General features: G+C 35.9%; 5 protein-coding genes across 7 annotated transcripts; 3 read left to right on the forward strand and 2 right to left on the reverse strand.

Annotated features, from left to right (window-relative positions):
* Positions 1–63: 63 nt before the first annotated feature.
* LOC111788745 (calcium-dependent protein kinase 29-like) lies at positions 64–3,270 on the reverse strand. The gene is made up of 8 exons (XM_023669219.1): positions 2,478–3,270; positions 1,613–1,756; positions 1,210–1,362; positions 1,006–1,121; positions 759–926; positions 549–676; positions 372–471; positions 64–212 (listed from the first exon to the last, which is right to left on the reverse strand). Exons 1-8 carry the CDS (start codon positions 3,115–3,117, stop codon positions 141–143), a joined length of 1,521 nt encoding a protein of 506 aa, XP_023524987.1. The 5' UTR covers positions 3,118–3,270; the 3' UTR covers positions 64–140.
* A 1,036-nt stretch (positions 3,271–4,306) lies between these two features.
* On the forward strand, positions 4,307–5,489 carry LOC111788941 (uncharacterized protein At5g48480). Its single transcript, XM_023669528.1, has 2 exons — positions 4,307–4,684; positions 5,061–5,489. Exons 1-2 carry the CDS (start codon positions 4,419–4,421, stop codon positions 5,278–5,280), a joined length of 486 nt encoding a protein of 161 aa, XP_023525296.1. The 5' UTR covers positions 4,307–4,418; the 3' UTR covers positions 5,281–5,489.
* Positions 5,490–7,092: 1,603 nt separating this feature from the next.
* On the forward strand, positions 7,093–10,499 carry LOC111789248 (ribonuclease P protein subunit p25-like protein). 3 transcript variants are annotated; one of them, XM_023669964.1, is made up of 10 exons: positions 7,093–7,251; positions 7,515–7,637; positions 8,417–8,497; positions 8,585–8,673; positions 8,833–8,907; positions 9,253–9,314; positions 9,401–9,478; positions 9,690–9,890; positions 10,087–10,180; positions 10,312–10,499. In XM_023669964.1, the coding sequence occupies exons 2-9, from the start codon at positions 7,515–7,517 to the stop codon at positions 10,167–10,169; spliced, it is 792 nt and encodes a 263-aa protein (XP_023525732.1). In that variant the 5' UTR covers positions 7,093–7,251; the 3' UTR covers positions 10,170–10,180; positions 10,312–10,499. The 3 variants fall into 3 exon arrangements, with proteins under 3 accessions (XP_023525732.1, XP_023525730.1, XP_023525731.1); XM_023669962.1 differs by having other exon boundaries at positions 10,087–10,499; XM_023669963.1 differs by having other exon boundaries at positions 7,145–7,251; positions 7,456–7,637; positions 10,087–10,499.
* A 1,268-nt stretch (positions 10,500–11,767) lies between these two features.
* On the reverse strand, positions 11,768–13,897 carry LOC111789378 (probable cinnamyl alcohol dehydrogenase 6). The gene is made up of 6 exons (XM_023670132.1): positions 13,737–13,897; positions 13,509–13,622; positions 12,801–13,028; positions 12,433–12,721; positions 12,169–12,322; positions 11,768–12,065 (listed from the first exon to the last, which is right to left on the reverse strand). Exons 1-6 carry the CDS (start codon positions 13,829–13,831, stop codon positions 11,863–11,865), a joined length of 1,083 nt encoding a protein of 360 aa, XP_023525900.1. The 5' UTR covers positions 13,832–13,897; the 3' UTR covers positions 11,768–11,862.
* A 1,502-nt stretch (positions 13,898–15,399) lies between these two features.
* Positions 15,400–19,649, forward strand: LOC111788926 (la-related protein 1C-like). The gene is made up of 6 exons (XM_023669507.1): positions 15,400–15,930; positions 16,017–16,575; positions 16,661–16,796; positions 16,894–16,984; positions 18,713–18,784; positions 19,042–19,649. The coding sequence occupies exons 1-6, from the start codon at positions 15,622–15,624 to the stop codon at positions 19,321–19,323; spliced, it is 1,449 nt and encodes a 482-aa protein (XP_023525275.1). The 5' UTR covers positions 15,400–15,621; the 3' UTR covers positions 19,324–19,649.
* The last annotated feature ends 515 nt before the right edge of the window (positions 19,650–20,164 follow it).

The raw sequence follows: 20,164 nt of genomic DNA on the forward strand, positions 1-20,164 counted from the left end.
TCCTTAAAATCCAAATTAACAATTCATTAAAATATATTTGATAAATATTGAACAACGGAAAACTTAACTGTATAAGGGACGTTATTGACTTTGCTTATCTAATTAATTATCTATACATAATAATAATAATAAACTGTAATTTAGTTAATTTTTGGTTCCATTGTCCCTTTGGTCATCATGTTTACAAACTCATCGAAATTGATTTTTCCATCCTGAAACAAAGAAAAAAAAAAAAAGAGTTATTAGAGTGAAGCGTACTCCATCGATATAAAATTATCTTCGTTTTGAATAATAAAGAAATTGCGACGAAACAAGCACCATTTTTAAAAATATAAAACTAAAAACAAGATAGTTATTAGAGTGAAGCGTACTCCATCGATATCAATGTCATCGAGAATTTCATCTATGGTGTCTTCATCTCCCATTTTATACTGAATCATGGCTTGTTTGACCTCATCTCTTGTGATAAATCTGAAAGAAAGTATGAGCATTTTGTGCATCAATATCACCTTCCCAATGCAAGAGGTTATCAATTCTTCATTACTAACCCGCTTTTATCTACGTCAAAGAACTGGAAGGTCTTGTATATGTTATCTTCCTTCTCAAGCTTATGTCGATGCATCGTTGCAGTAATAAACTCGCCATAGTCGATCATCCCGCTTCGGTCCACATCAGCCTAACCGAGCAGAAATGTAACTTGTTCATGTATTAGGATTAATAGGCAATGCATGAACAGAAGACAGATTTTTGGTTCTTACCGCATCCATTAGTTGCTTTATTTCGTGTTCGGAAAGCCTCGAACCGAGCCTCGACAAACCGGTTTTCAGCTCTTCTAATGTGATGGCACCACTTCTATCGGTGTCTATGTTCTTGAACATTTGTTTCAGACCTTTTAATTCTTCTTCTGAAAGGTTTTCTGCCATTACCTACCAACAACATTGCATATTTCTAATACAGAGATCATACAAAAGGTAAATGTAAATTATGTAAAAATATGTAATATACTTTGAGAGCAAGCTGCTTAAACTTGTTCATTGCTCTGAATTGCTTCATTCTAACGAGCACCGCGCTATCGATCGGCTTGCTGGAGGCCTTGCCCTCGATCTTTAACCAAGGATGTTCTGGTCCATCAATGAGAGAATTAGTTTTAAAGCATGTTCGAGAGTGATTTTGATATGTCATGTGCTATCTAAATAACTAATATCTTACCGAGCGCTTCTGCAGCGGTGATCCGCTCCTTCGGGTCTCTTCTCAACATTTTAGAGACAAGATCCTTGGCAGAAGGGGATATGGAAGGCCATGGAGCGTCTTCCATTTCCAGGTTGCCACTCAAAACTGCTTTTAATATGTCATCCTCAGTCTCTAATGGAATTCAAACATCAAAATCATTAGAAGAAAACAAAACCAACTCCATTAAACTCCAATCATAAGGGTACAATACTTAACTCGTTAGCTCGGTTCTAAGTCTAGAATAGATACTCGTTTTTAAGGCGAATACTAAAACGAAACCAACTATAAGCTAACAAGTCTAGTCTTGAAGGCAGAATACGAAAAATGAAATCGTTAACAAACGAGGCCTTAAATTTTAAATCGTGCCAAGGAATTTACTTACGACCACAAAACGGAGGCTCTCCGCATAGGATAAGGTAGAGAATAACTCCAGCACTCCATATATCAATCTCCTTCCCATAATTCCGCTGCAGAACCTCAGGGGCAATATAATATGCACTTCCAACTATGTCTTTGTATGTTTTGCCTGACAAACCATTTTCATTCAAACAAAAGCTGTTAACAAGCCTGTTAGGAACCATGATCCTCGACAATGTTATGATATTGTTCATTTTGAACATAAGCTCTTATGACTTTACTTTTGGTTTCACAAAATGCGTCATACCAATGGAGATGTATTTCTTACTTATAAACCCATGATTATCCCCTTACTTAGCTAATGTAGAACTCCCTCCTAACAATACTGCCTTCCAACAAAGTATACCATAGAGCCTCTCTTGAGGCTTATGGAGTCTTTGAACAACCTCCCCTTAATCAAGGCTCGAATCCTTTCTCTAGTGCCCTCAAACAAATTACACCATTTGTTTTGATACCTAGAGTCACTTTTGACTACACTTTCAAGGCTAACAACTTCTTTGTTCAAGGTTAAGTTAAGGGCATGACTCTGATACCATGTTAGTAACTACGGTCTTCTCAACTTCAAGAAAAAAAAAAAAAAAAAAAAAAAAATAGGATTCAGGGTTCATGTTGCTAGCCTTCAGTGCTTCATGAAGTGGTCAACTTGGTTGACCAGACTCTCTACGTTGACTTGGTGAACAGTGAGTTTCAATGTACCCCTCAGGGGTTAATAGTTGAATATGCCATTTATTTGAATCCAAGAAGAACTCCATTAGCTTAAGAGATCACAGTTCAATTCATTCCCAAGCAAAATAAATGCAACATGAAGGCATAATCGAAAACTGAGTTACCTTCTTCGATGAAAACGGAGAGTCCAAAATCCGTAGCCTTAATGGGCGAATCGTCGTCTTCACTGACCATGAGGAAGTTCTCAGGCTTCAAATCTCTGTGCATAACCCCCATAAAATGACACTCATGAACCACATTCAATATCTGTTTACAAATGGACGCCGCTTCCCTCTCCGAGTAACTTTCTTTCTTGATGATCCGATCGAAAAGCTCTCCGCCGGAACAGAGCTCCATGATGAGATGCAAATTTTCCTCATCTTCATACGCGCCCTTGAACTCCACGATGTTGGGTTGGCCAGTCAAATGCTGAAGAATCAAGATCTCCCTTCTCACATCCTCTATATCATCGGGATTCACCATTTTTCTTCTGGAAATCGTCTTGCAAGCATATTTGCGCCCAGTGGCCCGCTCGGTGCAGAGATAAGTAGTCCCGAACTGGCCTCGACCGAGCTCCTTGTGGAGGTCGTAGATTGTGGTTATGTTGATGTAGGGGCGGCCGGTGATGGGTCCAATCTGCGACGGCGGAACGGACTTGTTAGAGGGAATTGATTGCGGCTTTTGAGGGCTTTGGGGGTTCGAGTCGGAGCCGTAGTTGAAGGAGGCGATTGGAATGTCGCGGATTCTGGTGAACCAGAGGCCCATGGCGGAAAGGGAAGAAAGAAATGCAGAAATCTTTTCGGTGTTGTTGTTGTTGTTGTTCTTCTGGGTATGAGGATTTTATGAACGGAGGTTGGAAGCGAGCAAAATGATTATTACCTTCTTTGCCGCCGTGGGTTCTTTATTCTGTGCTTTGCTTTCGCCTCTGGGTTGCTCTTCGGCATCATTCCGTCTGTAGTGTACTATATATTTGTTTAATTTAATAATATTCTCCCGTTGCTTATGGCCGCATGACGAGTATCCAGTTATTGCTTCTATAAGACGTATTGTCCACGATTACATATCCGTTCTAAAACCCTGTACATGCTTTCATTTTAGATAGACTTTTACCATTTGAAGTCCTGCTAATAATATGATATATGACTTTTACCATTTGAAGTCCTGCTAATAATATGATATATGGCTGTTCACCAAAATCATGGATTAAAATGAAAAAAAAAATAAAAAACTAATTATAAGCCCTTTTATAATCGTATAGAGTTGTTTTGTGCAATTCTTAGTTTTAAAGTTCTTCGTAAATGGACTTTCGGCCCAACAATCTGGAGACCATCGTATTGGGCCTTTAAGACCATTGAAGTTGGCAATGGGCCATGGAATATAAATGGACTTGCAGGTTGGAAATGGGCCTTCTAGACCATTGAAGCTGGGCCATGGAATATAAATGGGCTTCAATTCCGTATAACTTCGACCCCAAATTTTGGATTTATTCGAATTATTTTCATTTTCATTTTGTTATTTTTTTTCTTCTATTAAATGGTTTATAAACTACCAAGTATGGCGTTTATTTTAAAATTTAAAGTATATAATTTTGATAAAATCATTTATTTAAGGATAATTATTAAGATTTATTATAAAACAAAAATTAATTTAAAAATCTGACGTGATAAAAATAAAATAGATTTAAGTACATGTAATTATCTTAAATATAATGGATAAAAGTTAAGCTGCTTAAAGAAGAATTAAATATATATTATATTTTCTCCTAAAAAATATATTTACAGAGATGAAAACAAGTTCTTACAACGATTTGTACAGCGGTCATATCAAGAGCAGTAGGACAGGGGTACAAATCGTAAATTACATGAAATAAAGGGACTTTTTGAAACGAAACTCCTCGATTTTGCCCGTTCCATCCAGTTCCCGCTTTAACTTTTTNCTCAGTAACCGATTGTAGTCCCTCACGCCATTACTGTCTTCTCTTTTTGTTTTCTCTCTCTCAGGGTTTTCTTCCATTTTTCTTCCTTCATTCTTTGGTTGTTTCTCTTGTTCTTCAATCTTCCGCTTCAATGGCGCAATCCGAGTCTCAGAATGGAGGAGGAGCTGAGAAGACCTTGAGTTTCAAGGCTCTTAAGCCGCAGCTTCTCGTGGAGGTGCCGAAGGCCGCTGATGCCGTCGTGTTTTACAAGGCTGCATTCGGCGCGGAAGAGGTTAGTCGTACTGTGCATCCGAAACGCAAGGCTGAGCAAGAAGCTCCGGCTATCCTTTCCGCCGAGCTCAGCCTTTCTAACTTCTCGTTCCTCGTCTCTGATGTGCTCGACGCTTCTGCTCCTGAGTGAGTCTCTCTCGTTTTCTCCTGCTTTCTTTCTACGTTCGTTTCTTTGATAGAACTGATCAACCAGTCTGTATTACATTTGTTTGTTGTTTTTGTCTGCTTTCCCCATTTCTGAGTTGTGTTTTTTTTTTTTGTCTACTCTTCAATGGTCCCTTTGAAAGATCTGCTCAAGCTCATGGAGCTCTGTTTTTTCCTTGAGTTTATCTGATGCTTAAGCGACATTTCATACGTTTGCTTCGGTATCTGCATGTCTCTTATTCTATGTCATCTAGCAGCTTGTTAATCGTTTTCTTTGCATGGCGTCTGGTTCGATTCTGTGATATTCCGATCGTAGCATACCTATCGTTTCTGATTTTTTTTCTTATTTTGTTTTCAGCGAGAAAGTATTCGAATCAAGAGTTGTGCTGTTCTTGGAAACGGAGGATATTATAGCCGCTGTATCCAAGGCCGTGAGTGCTGGAGCTGTTGAAGAGTCTGAGATTTCAGAAGGCGATGGCTCATACGTCGGCCGTCGCGTTGCTAAGCTGAAGGATCCATTCGGATTCAACTGGATCATCGCTACACCAGCGAAAGAAAGCGCTGTCGTGGAAGCCTAACTTTCTGCGTCTTGCCTAACTTAACCCGCAGTTCTTTCTTTCGATCTCGCAACATTGCTTGTAGGCTCTTAGGATTCGCGAGGCTTTAGTTAGGATGTTTTGAATACGTAGCTCAAGACTGTTGCCTTTCTGTTTGGCATTCTGTGAACGCTTGTGGACGTTTTGGTTATGCTTTTCTTAGTGGCATGCTTCCCCTTGTTTTTTACGCTTCCTTCTCTCAGCATTTAGCCGCTACACATTTCATTTCACTTATTTTGCTTCCAAACTTCGAATAGGAAACTTTGCGGCCTAACCGAGTCTGCGAAGTGTGCCTTTTAATGGATAATGTCGTTAATCCGAGCATGCTTTTTGTTTACACATTCTTCAAGAATGTTTATATTTTTAAAATTAAAATGCTCCATTCTGTGTCAGGAACGAACGGAGGATTTCAAATTGCATCCCGCTTGAAGGTACTTTCTGCTGTTCACAGTCATTGGTGATTGATGAGGTTGAAATCGCACACTTGTCCTTGCGGCAATTTCTTTTGTGGTCCAACAAAAAGGGGCTAGTACGGGATCCCTTGACTTATCGTAATCCGCTGCACGCCGTGCCTGAGATTTTCAGTGGCTTCTCCTACCAAAGGCCATGGACTGATGGTCACTCACTGGAGGCCATTGTTTTATAGCCCACTATTATTCGTCTACTGTGGATTGTTTGGTGAATGGTTTTTATGATAATTTAATTTTGCCGTTGTTAAATTATTCATGTGATTTGGATTTGTTCTTTGTTTCAATTTCACAAATTCCATGTTGGTTTCATCCATTTGGATTTACTTTTTATTTATTTCTTCCCAGTTTTATATTAAAGTGTTCGTTTTATAATTTTAATCCAATTACGGCCTTAGACTAATAAGATACCAAATTTTAGTTGTCTTCATTATTGGCACCCTCGGCTCGGTATTCAGGCCTTGATGGGCGTGCTTTGCGTTCTTGTTATTCGTGGGCCTTATTTGGGTTTTGGTGGGCTAGCCTGTGGGCCTAAGGTAGGAATTGGCCCACGAATGTGAACTTTCAAAATCAAAATCAAATTAAAACTTAGTCTATATTTTAATTTACTTTTGTAGCCCCCTACGATATAATTCATTTGATTTCAAAGTTTCTTTCTATAAACAAAACCAAAAAAATCAAATTGGTTGAAAAATTATAGTTCTTTTTTCTAAAAAAAGATATTTGATTTTTCCATAGGCCATTTTGTTTTTCTAACCATTCCGGGTAGACTTTTAACATAGCCTCAATTCCATGCCTAAGAAACACACCTCCAATGATTAGAGGGTCGAGCCTATGAATGTGGCTGACTTTTTCGTTTTTTTAGTCTATCAATTATTTTTCCAACTTTACTCTAGATTATTAAGTTAAATATTCATCGCACCTACTTTGTAGGTCTTATGTGACAACACAGTCGAATCACACCAGCCTGTGTTCTAAATCTATTAGACCAAATTCACACGTGACAAATATAATAGATTAAATTAACTTAAGCTTTTATAGCAATGTATAGAGATATTCAAAATTACTTAAATATACCTTTGAATTTTAATTTCTATCTAACAAATTTAATATGAATTTGAATAAATTAATTGAGTAAAATATTCAAAATTCAAAATTGAAAAGTTTATTATAAATTTTAATTATTGTTTAAATTGTCATTATGGTAACTCAATTAATATAAATTATGAACTTGACGAAAGCTGAGGTTTAAAATTTATTATATATTTAAATAAATATTTTGGAAAATAAAAGAAATATTAGAAGAGAAAATCAGCGAGAACTTGATAGGACCGGGTGAAGTAGTCGGTTAGGGTAGTTTTCGCAATAGTGCCGCTACTATATAAAGGGCGAAACACCAGTGCTGGTGATTTAGGGCGTAACAGAAGAAACAAGCCGTAGAAGAGGGCTCTCGTTTGTGGAGCGGATAATCCTACTTTCAATCGCTGTAAGTCCTCAGATCGAACCTCATAGCTTCAAGTATGCTTCATTTTGCTTGTGTTTGGAGACGACTTTCATCGCCCTCTGCACTTTCTCTTTCGTTTTCTGTATTTTACTTCTCTTTCTGGTTCGTAGCTTTTCATTCTTTACTCTAGGATGTTTCGATGCTGTTCAATGTTCGTATCTTTGTTTGTTTTGTGGGTTGGAGCAGTGGGAGATTACTGATTTCGTTTGCATCTGTAAAATCGGATAACTGTCTTGGCTGCGCAGATGGATCGGTACCACAGAGTTGAGAAGCCAAGGGCTGAGACTCCGATTGACGAGAATGAGATTCGGATTACAAGCCAGGGAAGGATGCGCAACTATATCACATATGCCATGACCCTACTTCAGGTTTCTCTCCATATGTTTGGCTTATTTGCTGGGGTTAATTGTCTTTCTAAATCTCTTAATACGTGCTTTGAGTTTTTTACTGTAAAATGTCGTCTTAGTATGGAATTAACAAATTGTGGGTTCTGCATATAATTCGTAGTGTTAATAACAATAAATTGTGTTGGCATCATCAACGAGCTGTTTTGGCACAAAGAATTGTCATCTTATTTTCACTATCTTATGTACAAAATTATGAGTCTCTGTAGTATATGCCCTCCCCTGCTCTCATTGATTGGCGCTAGCTAGTGGAACAAATTCGAAAGTTCATTGTCACGAATCATGCAATATGCCTATTAGTTTTATCAAAATTCATAGTGCTTTCATTTTATGTATGGCTCTAGGGGGTTGCTGACCTAAAATATCAAATTCTGTGTTTCTAATCAGTAGTGTTCTTGTTTATCTTTTGCACGATTCAATGGCAGTAGGTCTTTTAGGCATTTAGGTCATAAATCTTTAATTGCTGTTCCGTTTTTTTTTAATGCATGGGTAAACATAATAAGGGATAAATTGCAAATTCTTGTTGTATTTGTGCTACGTGCAAGTCAATTTTGTTTTCTGAAGAGAGAATGAGAATATGGCGTACTCCTTCATTTTTATGCTGATTACTCCTTGTTTTAAATGAAATGCATGGTATTATGTGTATTATATTACATTTATTGATGATAAGAATTTTCATTAATTTGACATTTTGTTAGTTAAATCCATTGTATATATCATACCCTTTTCCATACATTTTGCAGGAAAAGGGTTCCAATGAAATTGTTTTCAAGGCTATGGGAAGGGCTATAAACAAGACTGTAACCATCGTGGAACTAATAAAGGTTTGCTGTAATAGTTTGAGTTGCTGATGCTGAACCACTTGATACTTTTGAGATTGGGCCTGATAGTGTTTCGGTTGATAAATGCAGAGGCGAATTGTAGGTCTTCATCAGAATACCTCAATTGGCTCCACAGACATCACTGATACATGGGAGCCCTTGGAGGAAGGCCTTCTTCCGTAAGATAATTTTAAACACTAGTCATGTGAAGATTATTCAATCTAGCCTCTTACTTTATAATACCATATTCATTATTTCAATGACACGAGTCTTTCAACATGTGGAAAATTTTCTTGCTTTGAGCTTTGTTTCATAGAGTTATTTGATTGTTGTTACAGATTGGAAACAACAAGGCATGTCTCGATGATTGTGATAACACTTTCAAAGAAAGAATTAAATACATCTTCTGTGGGGTGAGTCCTTACTTGCTTTTAAGGTGTCTCATTTTAAATAAATTTGAGACTGTTGAACTTATATGAAGATATCCTCATTTTATTTATTATCTGATGGTCTATGGCATTAAACATGAACAAGACCTTAAGTTCAATTTCTCTCTCAGATTCATGTATTATAATATGTCAGATATGCAGGGTTTTGCTTACGTAGGGTCTGTGGATTGAATGATTATTACTAATAATTTAAAAAATTTCTGAAGACTTTATTTAAGATTCTTCAGATTTGTTAGTCTTCTACATCTCATAATTGTTAAATGCTTTTCGACAAATAAACAATTTTCTCACACGTAACTATTACCTCAGGTACCAGCCTCCACTTCCTGCTGAGCTGGTGAAAACTTATGTGGAGTACGACTACGAGGGAGGTACTGACATGTCTTATCATATTATTATTTTGATTATTGGACTTATTGTATTGCATATTGGACACTGTTGTTTTCGTATACTGCAGAAGGTTCACCTCATGATCAGGGTCCGGGACGAGGTAGAGAACGGGGCCGTAATGGCAGAGGAAGAGCCCGGGGTAGAGGTGTGTAGCATTTGATTTCATTTATCAGTCTTTCTTTAGCCCTTTGTCATGTCATTGTGTATGGAAGGTAATGGCTTTTATGGTTAGTGACAGACTTGCAGTGCCAAATATGGGAATTGGAATTTTGTTATTCATTCAGTTTCTTGCATGATTGTGAGTGAATATGCCCCCGTAACAGTTTGTTTTTATGGTTAAATTGTACTTGTTTTAGGACCCCCAGGCAATGGCTATGTGACAAATGAATATGATGATGGAGATTGGGACCGTAATAGGGGCGGAAATGTAAGAGGGAGGGGTCGAGGGAGGAGTGGTGGTAATTTCCGTGGCCGTGGAAGAGGAGGATACAATGGTCCTCAGTATGATTTACAGCAAGATGGAGGATACAACCAAGACTTACCAGCTCAAGGACGTGGTATTTTCTTATTTCCTTGTTCAGTATGGCTTATATTTAATTGATCTTTGATTGGGCTATTTAGCTGGGATATGCAGGTTTTGGTCAATACTTTTTGTATTGAATTAAAGCCGCAAAGGGTTTTATTCAGCCTTATATTTCAACTATTCCCTTTCCTTGGAGCTCGTGTTCACTTCGGAATTGTTTACATTTTCAGGGCGTGGACGTGGAAGGGGGGGTTTTCGTGGAAGGGGCCGTGGTTTCAGGACTAATGGGGGACCGATCCAAGCTGCCGCATGAGGTGGTTAAAGGTTAAAATCTTAATTATATGCAATATTATCATTAGGATTCTCTCTTCTTTTAGTTGGTAGTTGCAAGGGACAACTATATTATAACAGAGTAGGAATTTGACTTCTTTTATTTTTGCCCTTTGGAATGGTAGTTAGATGGAAGAAGTGTTTGAAAGAGCCGCCATGTGAGGGTGGCGACTCGTTTTCTTGTAGACTTAGGTGAGCTGCTGCTGCTGCTGCTTTGACGTTTGTATTTTAGTATTTTTTTAAAAAAGAAACTCTTGGCCGGACACACTGTATTATTCTTTTATTTGAGTTCTTAGGATATTCTTGTCTTTCACCTCTCTCTCCTCCTCTCCTTTTCGTTACTTGGCCACATTTTGAGTTCTCTATTACACTTTCTTTTTTCACCTCTGATAATATCCGAACCACGGGCTCAAATGTCGTTCGCTGTTTTTTAATGTAATTAAATAAATATATTTTTTTTTAATAAAAGAAATGTTAGGACCACTGGTGGACGTGTATTTTGTTTGGTCTATTTTCGTGATATTCACTAAAATGGATGACAGGTGTGTTGATAATATTCGAAACTGGGAATGCTCCACCCTAAACCTATCCCTTTTATTTAAAAAATATTATTATTAAGTGAGGTGTCACAATAATCTCTTATGGCAACCGCTGGATATACATTAAAAAATAATAATAATAATTAAAAAGAGGAAATTGTATGACTTTTAATGAATAGACAAGAATACAAGCTTAGCTCACAACATTTTATCTCACTCTCAGTTTGGCCAATAATAAATTTTCAAACCTAACACACTTTTTTATTTTGAGATTTGAATTTAGTTTTCTATTTGATTCTTTATATTTTTCTTGAAGTTTAAAATTGATTTTTAATTGATTTTTTAAATATGAAATTGGTTTCTATTTAATTTAATTTAAAAAAAAATGCATATAATTAAAGTCTAGTTTGCTTATATTAATTATCACTGCATTATTCAACTAAATCAATTAGTAAGTCAATTTCAAACTCTATAGACTAATCAACAATCAAATTGAATTCTTAAACATAGAAAAATAATTGAAGATTAGTGTGTTTAATTTTATACACTGCAAATTCAAATTCCAATTATCAAATTTGAAATACACGGTAGAGTATGGGCCCACTTTCCTCATAAATACAGATGGAGAAGTTTCCATCTCTTATCTTATTATTTTTGTTCATAACTTAAAAAAGGTATGAAGTCACTTTCTAAATCTTATCGGTTATTTTTCTATCTAAATACTCAGATGGAAGAACCAATTGCCAAAGCTCTTCCACCATATTTGGTCCCTTTATATATATATATATATAATTTCTACAATAATTGAATTAAAATCCTTTTCTAATTCCCAACTTCTTAATTTACTTTTATTCACCCCACTTGATGTTGAAACGTTTGAACTTTTCCCCTCCTACCAATTCCGAACTTATACAATCTTGACAAATCTTGACAAAATAAAATAAATTTATTCATTAAAAGTGGAATAATTTAAACATTCAAAAGCCAACCAAACCACATAATATATATATATATATATATATATATATATATATATATATAAAAGAAGCAGTTGGATCCACCATTCCCAACTACCAATTTTATAATCGTGCAATAAACGGTCATAAACTTACATCAATATTGAATAAGTTGTGGATATTACAACTTAGTATTATGTTGGGCAATATCAATGACGAATCGATATCGAACATCGTTCTTAGTGAGACGTTCCATAGCACGGTTGATGTCGTCCGGCTTTACCACCTCAATATCACTAGTGATGTTGTACTTCCCACACAAATCCATCATTTCCTGAGTTTCTTGTATTCCACCTATAATGCTTCCTTTCACAGTCCTTTTTCCTGCCAAGTTCAAAGTTCAAGGAATATTTAGTAGAAGTAATGAACAAGTAGTATGAATATCTTTGAGCTAAAATTTGTGTTGTGCGTTTAGGGGTTGGAATACCAAAGATTAAAGGGAAGGAGGGCAGTTGAATGGGCTTGTCTGGGGCCCCCACAATGGACAATGTCCCATTCACTTTTAGCAGTTCCAAGATTGGTCCAATACAATGCTGTGCCGACACTGTGTCCAATACAAAATCCAACGTCCTCCTGTGCCTCTGCAATTCAACAAAAAAGTAAATAAGCCTATGGTTGTTCTTATCACATTTGAATTCACTTTTGATAATTATTTAATAGGGATTTTTTTTTTCTGCATATTGTAAGTCACCTGCATTTGTTGAGGATCTTTACTGACTATGAACTCGTCGGCGCCAAGGCGTTCTTTAGCTTCTTTCTCCTTGGAAGCGGAGGTGCTGATGACAGTCACATGGTGGCCAAACGCCTTCCCAAATTTGACAGCTATGTGGCCAAGCCCACCAAGACCCACCACTCCCACCTTCTTCCTCGGTGAGTGGATCAGATCCATGTCTTTCATGGGCGTGAACACTGTAATCCCAGCGCACAGCAACGGCGCCGCAGCGTCCATCGGCAGGCTCTCCGGGATGTGCACCACGTACCTATATACATGTTTTCTTTTTCATTCAGATATTTTCACAAACACCTTGCAGATTTTGCACATATGTAAAAAAAACTCACCTCTGATCTGAAACAAACATTTTGGAGTATCCGCCATAAGTTATGCTCCCATCCCAGAAGATTCCATTGTATGTAAACTGCAATTTTTCACAGTAATTCTCTTGTGAATCTTGGCAGAACTCACAGCTCAAACACGAAGCGGCTATACATCCCACTCCCACTCTGTCTCCTATTTTGAACTTCTTCACGTTGCTTCCCACCTTCGAAATCACACCTGTCATCTCGTGCCTGAAGGATAAGAACATAGAGATCAGAATCTAAGTTAGTTTCATTTCTTTAAGACTTTGAATTACCATTCAACTCAAAAACTTGAGTGTAAGAGCTTGATGTATATCTTATGGTTAGTTTAAGATTTTAAAGTTGTTATCTACTGTTTCAAACATATATATAAAGTTAGAATGTAAATATTTTCTCCCTTCCGAAATTTTCTAGCTCCACTCTTGATGGATGAAGAAATGACATTACTTATAATTAGATAATTTTAAAGCTTAAACTAATGGCTTAGCATAAATTTAATGGATTGTTATATGATTGCAACTTCAAAGTAGCAGACAAGGTGTTTGAGCAAATGACAGACGAGAGGTTATAATGCTTCGGTGAATTTAATCGTTTTAATTCATTTAATTCATTGCATGGATGCAATTTCAAAGAAGTAGACAAAGTGTATGAGAAAATGACCGAGAAGAGAAACAGAGGCTGTTACAGTACCCGGGAACTACAGGATACATGGTGATGCCCCACTCGTTTTTGGCATAGTGAAGATCGGTATGGCATATCCCACAGTACAAAATCTCTATCGTCACGTCGTCTGGACCATTCTCTCTGCAGAAACCAGTAGCGGTTACCGTCGTCCCTTCCCATCCGATCGCCGGAAAAAAAAAAAAAAAAAAAAAAAAAAAANGAGACAAGAAAAGGAGATGGCTCTGTGTTACGCACCTGCGTTTGAAAGTGTACGGTGTGATCTTGCCGGAAGAATCGTGAGCTGCCCAACCGGAGACCGTCTGTGTGTGATTCGGCGTCGTTTGCGCCATTGACAGTGAACCAGAGAGATAGAGAGAGAGAGAGAGAGAGAGAGAGAGAGAGAAAAAAAATTGTTGTGTGGACAGACTAAATGATCCTTCCTTTTATAGGCGTCCAATCAGATGAACAACCGGGAAATTCGTTAGAAATTAAGTGTGAAACTTACTTATTTTTAAATCTAATTATTTACTTACTATAAGATTAAAATATCCATATTATAAAAATAAAAATATTTTGAATTAAATTAGAAGTTTACATCTTTATTTGACATATTTTATAAAAATAAATATACCTATGACAATATTTTACTAAATAAATAAATATATTTTCTAATAAGTTAATATTTTTATTATTAATATAATATTTACATTAATTAGACTAGTAAACTTATAAATAAGTGAAGATACAGACATTTAAAGAATATAATAATATTAACCTTAAAATTGGTGAAGCTTCCTAATTTTTTTTTTTTTTTTTTTTTTTTTGGTTGAAATATTTATCAAATATTTGTGGTATCGATATTAACTATAGACTTAGTTCACATGTGAAGATGGGTCCGAACAAATTTCAATATATCCCTTTTCTTTAATAAAATTCAAATATATCTTCTAATATATATAAATAAATAATAATTGGAGCCGGAACCAAAATTGGTTGAGGGTGTTTCCCTTAAAATAGGGAGTTAATTATTTCGAATTTAATAATATATATATATATATATATATATATATATTTAATCGTGTAATCTTATCAAACTAACTCGTACTATAATTATAAGATTAGTAAATAAGGAATATGTTAGTGATGAGTTTAAATATTAATTTAAAATAATATTAAATAATTATTGGGGTATTTTAGTCATTTCACATCTAATAAAAACAGGCACGACCTTCGAGTACACATAAAAAACATAAAAAATAAAGTATCTGTTAAATAAATTGTTGTGCATTTACCAGAAAGTGAGAGGCAACGGGTGCGAAGGTCGATTCACATGTTCTTGACAAAGTATGAATGGACCGTAATTTTCTAACCAATTTCATTTGTTATTTCACTAAATATTAAAAAAAAACGACATTCATATAATAATTTCCAAACAAATAAATAATAATTATTATTTCAAAACTTTATGCTGTCTTTTGGTCGTTTTTTAAAATAAATTTTATTATTATATAAAAATGATATTAAATCCAAGAATCTTATAAGTAAAATGAATATTCTCATATTTTTAAAAAAGAAATAAACATGAGTGTATTAGATTTATAATTTAATATAAATTAAAAATAAACATCTAATTTCAAAATATCAGTGTTACGAAAAAAATTTGAAATTGAGACTAAAGTTAACAAAATTGACCATATAATTTTGATTTTAAAAATATAAAACTAATTACATTTATCTTAAAAAAAAAAATTAGTGAGAAATAGACTCATTTTGTTTGTTTGTTTTTTTTTTTTTTTTTTTTTTTTTTTTTTTTTTTTTTTTTTTTTTTTTTTTTTTTTTTTTTNAGAATATTTGTAATTGATGATAATACAATTAAATTTCAGTTAAAAAATTATTTAGTTGATTTTAACAAAAATCTGAAAATATAAATATAATAGGTTGGGCGATTTGGGAGGCGGGGAGAAGAGCCGACGCGTGATTTGATCGGGCTAGATCTATTCAAACCCTAATTTTATTGTGTTGTTTTTGTTTTTGTTGAAATCATGTTTTTCGAATTGATTTTTCAATTGATCATCTGTTCAAGTTTTTCTTCTTATCAATCTCGGTTCGTTCCGATCTAGCGGTAAAGTTTTGGATCGGAATGGCGACGGTTAATCACCGTTCGCCTAGTCCAACTAGTTTCAAGGGCGATAATACCTACGAGTTCCCGCCGAAGAATCATCTGTGTGCTTGGGCTGCAGTCGTCCGAGGCGAGCCGGAATTGATCTCTCAGTCTCCTTTATCTTCGTCATCATCTTTCTCTACAGTTTCTGCTCCAGAAACACCAGAAACCCCAGCTCCTGCTCCGACGTCTGATTTCTTTGCATCTTCCGAAGAGGGTGCTCCTGTAATGGGGGCAGACTCTTGGCCCGATCTTGCAGAGTCCGCGAAGGCTTCTCCTAAATTAGCAGTTGATTCTCCTTCTAAGTCTGTTTTTAGAAGTATCAGTCCTCCCTTCTTGTGCATGATGTAGTTTATCTTGTGTTTTTTGAGCAGGGACCTACCATTGTACCTCCTCAGCGGCAAGCTACAAATAATGCCAAATCGGACCCCAGTCTGAAACATCCAGTTGTTGCTCGACAAAGATCCTCGAGGCGGTCCGGAGGTGGTGGCAGCTCAATGGGAGGGCCTGCACGAGGCTTTTATCGCCCTCCACCGCCACCGCCACCGCCACCACCTTTTCCTGTGTTTCAAATTCCTTGTAGTATGATGCCGGCAATTCCTGATCCTTCTCATGGAGAACCATTATTCAGGAGCAATAATCGGCATCCACGGGCTATTGCAGGCTTTGTACCTCAGACAAATTTTGTTTCTGATTACCCAAACTTCTTTCCTAGGGGGAATTTTGCTCTCCATCCTCGTGGTAATGGTCACTACCAAAACAATCGTGGGGGAAAGCAGCGTGATCAAGATCGTGGAGTATATTCTAATGCTCGAGATGCTCACTTTCGGCAGCACAGGCCCTCTACTAGAGGCTTTATGCGCCCTACGCCACCTTACACTGCACAGTTTCCCCAGCCTGTTATACCTTATGGGAATCCGATGCCTCCTCCTGGTGGGTGTCTTTCTAAGGACCAATGATGACAGTAGGTCTATAATTTTCCAATCTGAATGTTAATTTGCATCCTTGTTTTGATCAGAGTTTGTCTATGTCCCTACATGGCCCTTAGAGACTTACAGAGGAACGCCTTTCATGCCACCGCCTTCAGTGTACTATTCTGCCGTTGATCCCACTCTATCTGCATCACTAGTTAATCAGATTGAATATTATTTCAGGTAATGTGGTTTCCCATGCGATCCATTTGGTTCTTGTGTTTCTCATTTTTCATCATTAATGATTATAACTGTACATTCATGTCCATGCTGTTTGCAGTGACACGAATTTGATAACGGATGGATATCTAAGGTGCCGGATGGATGATCAAGGCTGGGTTCCAATTTCTCTGATAGCCAGTTTTTCTATGGTAAGTTCTGATAATAATTCGCCAGTTCTTTATGAAAATAAAGAAAGTTAAATATATAGGTTTTAGAGCGGTCGTGAATTTTATTCATAAATAAATTGCTTATTGGGAAGTGCATGAGTTTGTTTTTATCATATAGCGTGTTCTATCTACTGTTAGTTTATTTCTAAATTTTTACTATATGAGAAACAAAAGAAAAGAGCTCCCACAAGTGAGTCATATTTCAGACAATCTTCTTTTAGAACTATCCTTTGTCTTTTTCTCGGAAAAGTAGCACTATTCTTCATTCTTCATTATTCCGATACCAAATCCAACGTTAGTAGGAACATTGTGGAATCGATTACAAAACTTAACTAGGAGGACGTTGTTCTTGAAGATTCTTGTTTTGAAGCTTTTAGTTCATTATTTCGAAAAAGGTGACTGATACTTTTCTTCAATATCTGCTAAATTCACTTTTTTTACTGAAACTTGTGGGTTTGAGATGCGTGAAATTCCCCACTGATTCAAGAAAGGAACTATATTCACTTAGCTCTCATCCTCAACAATTCTTAGTGTTGTAGACTAAAATGAAAACTTTTTTTAGTTGGTTAATTGAAGACAACTCGAACAAAATATATTGAAGACAACTCAAACAACCCATCCTTCCTTTAAATGGTTTAAAATACCACAGTTTTTTTAACTAGTTGATTACATAGTTTGAGTAGTTTGGGAATGAAAATCTCAAGATGGGCATGTTGCTAGTTGGACTAATCTTTTCGGAGTTTTGAGGCTTTTAGTTGTCTTAGTTCTTCTTGTATACTCGTACATAATTTCTCATATTTATATATTATTTCTTTCTAAATATTCAAGTCTATATTCGATTTATACTTTATGTCATATGTATTTGTATAGGTCAATATTAACAACATATATCCATAATGTTTTCGTCGCACTCATGGCCTTTTTCTTTACCCGGAGCCGACATTTCCTTACTAGTTATGTCATTCAAACAGATTTATCAACAACAAGAGTATGTTAAAGGAAAACTACCTTTTTGCTAGAGAGAGGTGTTTAGTGTTAAAATTTGGTTTCTTGATCTTGTTTGTGCTCAAATGAGTGAAAACAAAGAGATTGTCGTACTAAAATTTTGTCATTGATCATCATGATGTCTTATCCTCCCTCTCAAATCTCTACCTTTGTTCATTTTTTTCTGGGTGGAGTGCGGACATTTGGTTGTGACCAAGGTTTTATTTGAGCAAATCTGTAATGTTGGGTTGCATGACCAATTTGTATATCCCTTGAAGCTGCTCATCACTTTATCTTTTGCCCTACAAATTTTTTATTTCTCTCCCATCTTCGTAGACATAATTTTCTTATATTTTCAGGGGAAAAAAGGTTTCATTACAACTTTTAATGTACTCTGCTAATTAAAGTGTTTTTCCTCGTCCAGTTGTGTATGTATGCTGGTTGTCACTTGTCTATGCATAAATGAGTTTCTATATGGGTAGTATGTGTTTTCTGCTCAAGTTAATTTTGAATGTTTATTTTAATAATACTGGTCTTGTTATGATAATTTTTTCCCCGACTAGTTTTCTTGCAGCTTGTTCGACTAAAGCAATAGCTTGTAAATGACTTGTTATTGAAACCAGTGTTATTAAAATAAACATTTAAATGTTTGCTTTACTTTAAAATTACTACCTATGAATGAAAACACTACCGTGGTTGATTGTTGCATTACTTTTGCTTTTGCAGGTAAAGAATTTGACGACCAATATTCAATGGATAATAGAATCCTTGAGAACGTCGACTGTATTGGAAGTGCAGGTTTGTTTTCCAGATCTATCAATGAGATTAAACCTATCCAATAATACCACCATCCAATGTATTTTTCGGTTCAGTTGTGAAGTACAATATTACTTGTCTGATGACTGACCCGAACGTGAAATCTAGAAGTAATCCCATCTTTTGTGAAATTACTGGTTTGTGGGTATAGATATATACCTTTATAGGAAGCAGGAGAGGAGCTGAGTTTCGCTCAAGTTGTCCTGCTGGCCTAATTCTTCTGCCTGATGTTGTTGCAGGATAATAGGATCAGAAAGCGAAATGAGTGGAAGAAATGGATAATAAATTCCAATCAGCTTAGAACTGATTTGACCTCTTCTACTCCAAGTGGATCAGATCATGATAGTCTGGCAACTTCTTTTCAAGGAGTCAGAGTGGATGAAGGTATAAACCAAAGTACGCCAAGCGACACCGATCCTCGTAATACCGAGAGTACTACCAAGATCCAATCTTCTGAGTCAGCTGGTTCTTCACAACTTACTAATGGGGAGGTGAATCAGGATGTTCAGACTGATATCTGATTAATTTTTTCTCCCGGAGGTTTTAGCACTTGCTTATTAGGATCATATACGTCTACTTACATGGTTTTGGTAGTTTAAAAGAGGCTAGTTTTTGGGGGTACGAAGAGTATTTATTTATTATTCCAAATATAAGAAGAAAAGAAGTATAGGTTGGAAGCTCTAATCTTTGAGGTTATCATTTAGTTTTCTGGTGCTTTCTGAGTGACATTAGTGACTCTAGTATATAACATTCATTGAACTAGTTCCTGAATCATCAGTGACCATTTTTTGGAGGGAATGTCCCTTGAATTTTAATGCTTGCAAATTTTGGTTGATTTTGCTTACGATATCTGCGATTTGTTCTTCTCTAGCTTGTATTGTAGAATCAAAGCGATTTGTTCTTCTCTAGCTTGTATTGTAGAATCAAACCTTTTTTGTTATGTTTGTTCTCCTGTGTTGTTTCGTATTTGGTTGATTATATTCAAAATTGAGATGAAGTTTTGAATGATATTGATTCCATTTCTGTTTTCTGCAAGTTTGTCTTGTAGTTTTGGCGATCATGGTCAGAATAATAGAATTGTTTTACATGATGGATTCTTTAGGCTTATCATTAGGATGTGTACTCTCTGATTGTGACAGATCTTTGTCTGATATATGATATTTGAAATCAATCTGTATTATTTCATGAAAGTTTTTATTCTTAATCCAAACAAGATTAAGAACCTGATGAAAAATTGACACTTTGATGTAATCTTTTCATTCAAGTTTGATTGCTTTAATATACAGTTTGAGCTTTCAATCTTATTGACTATTGAGAGAGTTTCATCTCAAAAATTTTATGCAATAGTCTCGGCGTTGTAGT

Source organism: Cucurbita pepo, chromosome LG02 (assembly GCF_002806865.2).
Source record: "Cucurbita pepo subsp. pepo cultivar mu-cu-16 chromosome LG02, ASM280686v2, whole genome shotgun sequence".
NCBI classification, from domain to species: Eukaryota; Viridiplantae; Streptophyta; class Magnoliopsida; order Cucurbitales; family Cucurbitaceae; genus Cucurbita; species Cucurbita pepo.

Bases quoted from the DNA above. Each gene is read 5' to 3' on its own strand.
- LOC111788745 (XM_023669219.1), bottom strand. From the start codon at position 3,117: ATGGGCCTCTGGTTCACCAGAATCCGCGACATTCCAATCGCCTCCTTC. The intron at 927-1,005 runs GTATATTACATA...TGTTGTTGGTAG, and splicing joins TTAAGCAGCTTGCTCTCAAA to GTAATGGCAGAAAACCTTTC. The intron at 472-548 runs GTTAGTAATGAA...ACTTTCTTTCAG, and splicing joins TTTGACGTAGATAAAAGCGG to ATTTATCACAAGAGATGAGG.
- LOC111788941 (XM_023669528.1), top strand. From the start codon at position 4,419: ATGGCGCAATCCGAGTCTCAGAATGGAGGAGGAGCTGAGAAGACCTTG. The intron at 4,685-5,060 runs GTGAGTCTCTCT...TTTTGTTTTCAG, and splicing joins CTCGACGCTTCTGCTCCTGA to CGAGAAAGTATTCGAATCAA.
- LOC111789248 (XM_023669962.1), top strand. From the start codon at position 7,515: ATGGATCGGTACCACAGAGTTGAGAAGCCAAGGGCTGAGACTCCGATT. The intron at 8,674-8,832 runs GTAAGATAATTT...TTGTTGTTACAG, and splicing joins TTGGAGGAAGGCCTTCTTCC to ATTGGAAACAACAAGGCATG. The intron at 8,908-9,252 runs GTGAGTCCTTAC...CTATTACCTCAG, and splicing joins TTAAATACATCTTCTGTGGG to GTACCAGCCTCCACTTCCTG.
- LOC111789378 (XM_023670132.1), bottom strand. From the start codon at position 13,831: ATGGCGCAAACGACGCCGAATCACACACAGACGGTCTCCGGTTGGGCA. The intron at 13,623-13,736 runs GTGCGTAACACA...TGGTTTCTGCAG, and splicing joins CCGTACACTTTCAAACGCAG to AGAGAATGGTCCAGACGACG. The intron at 12,722-12,800 runs GTGAGTTTTTTT...ACATGTATATAG, and splicing joins ATGTTTGTTTCAGATCAGAG to GTACGTGGTGCACATCCCGG.
- LOC111788926 (XM_023669507.1), top strand. From the start codon at position 15,622: ATGGCGACGGTTAATCACCGTTCGCCTAGTCCAACTAGTTTCAAGGGC. The intron at 16,576-16,660 runs GTGGGTGTCTTT...TGTTTTGATCAG, and splicing joins GAATCCGATGCCTCCTCCTG to AGTTTGTCTATGTCCCTACA. The intron at 18,785-19,041 runs GTTTGTTTTCCA...ATGTTGTTGCAG, and splicing joins CGACTGTATTGGAAGTGCAG to GATAATAGGATCAGAAAGCG.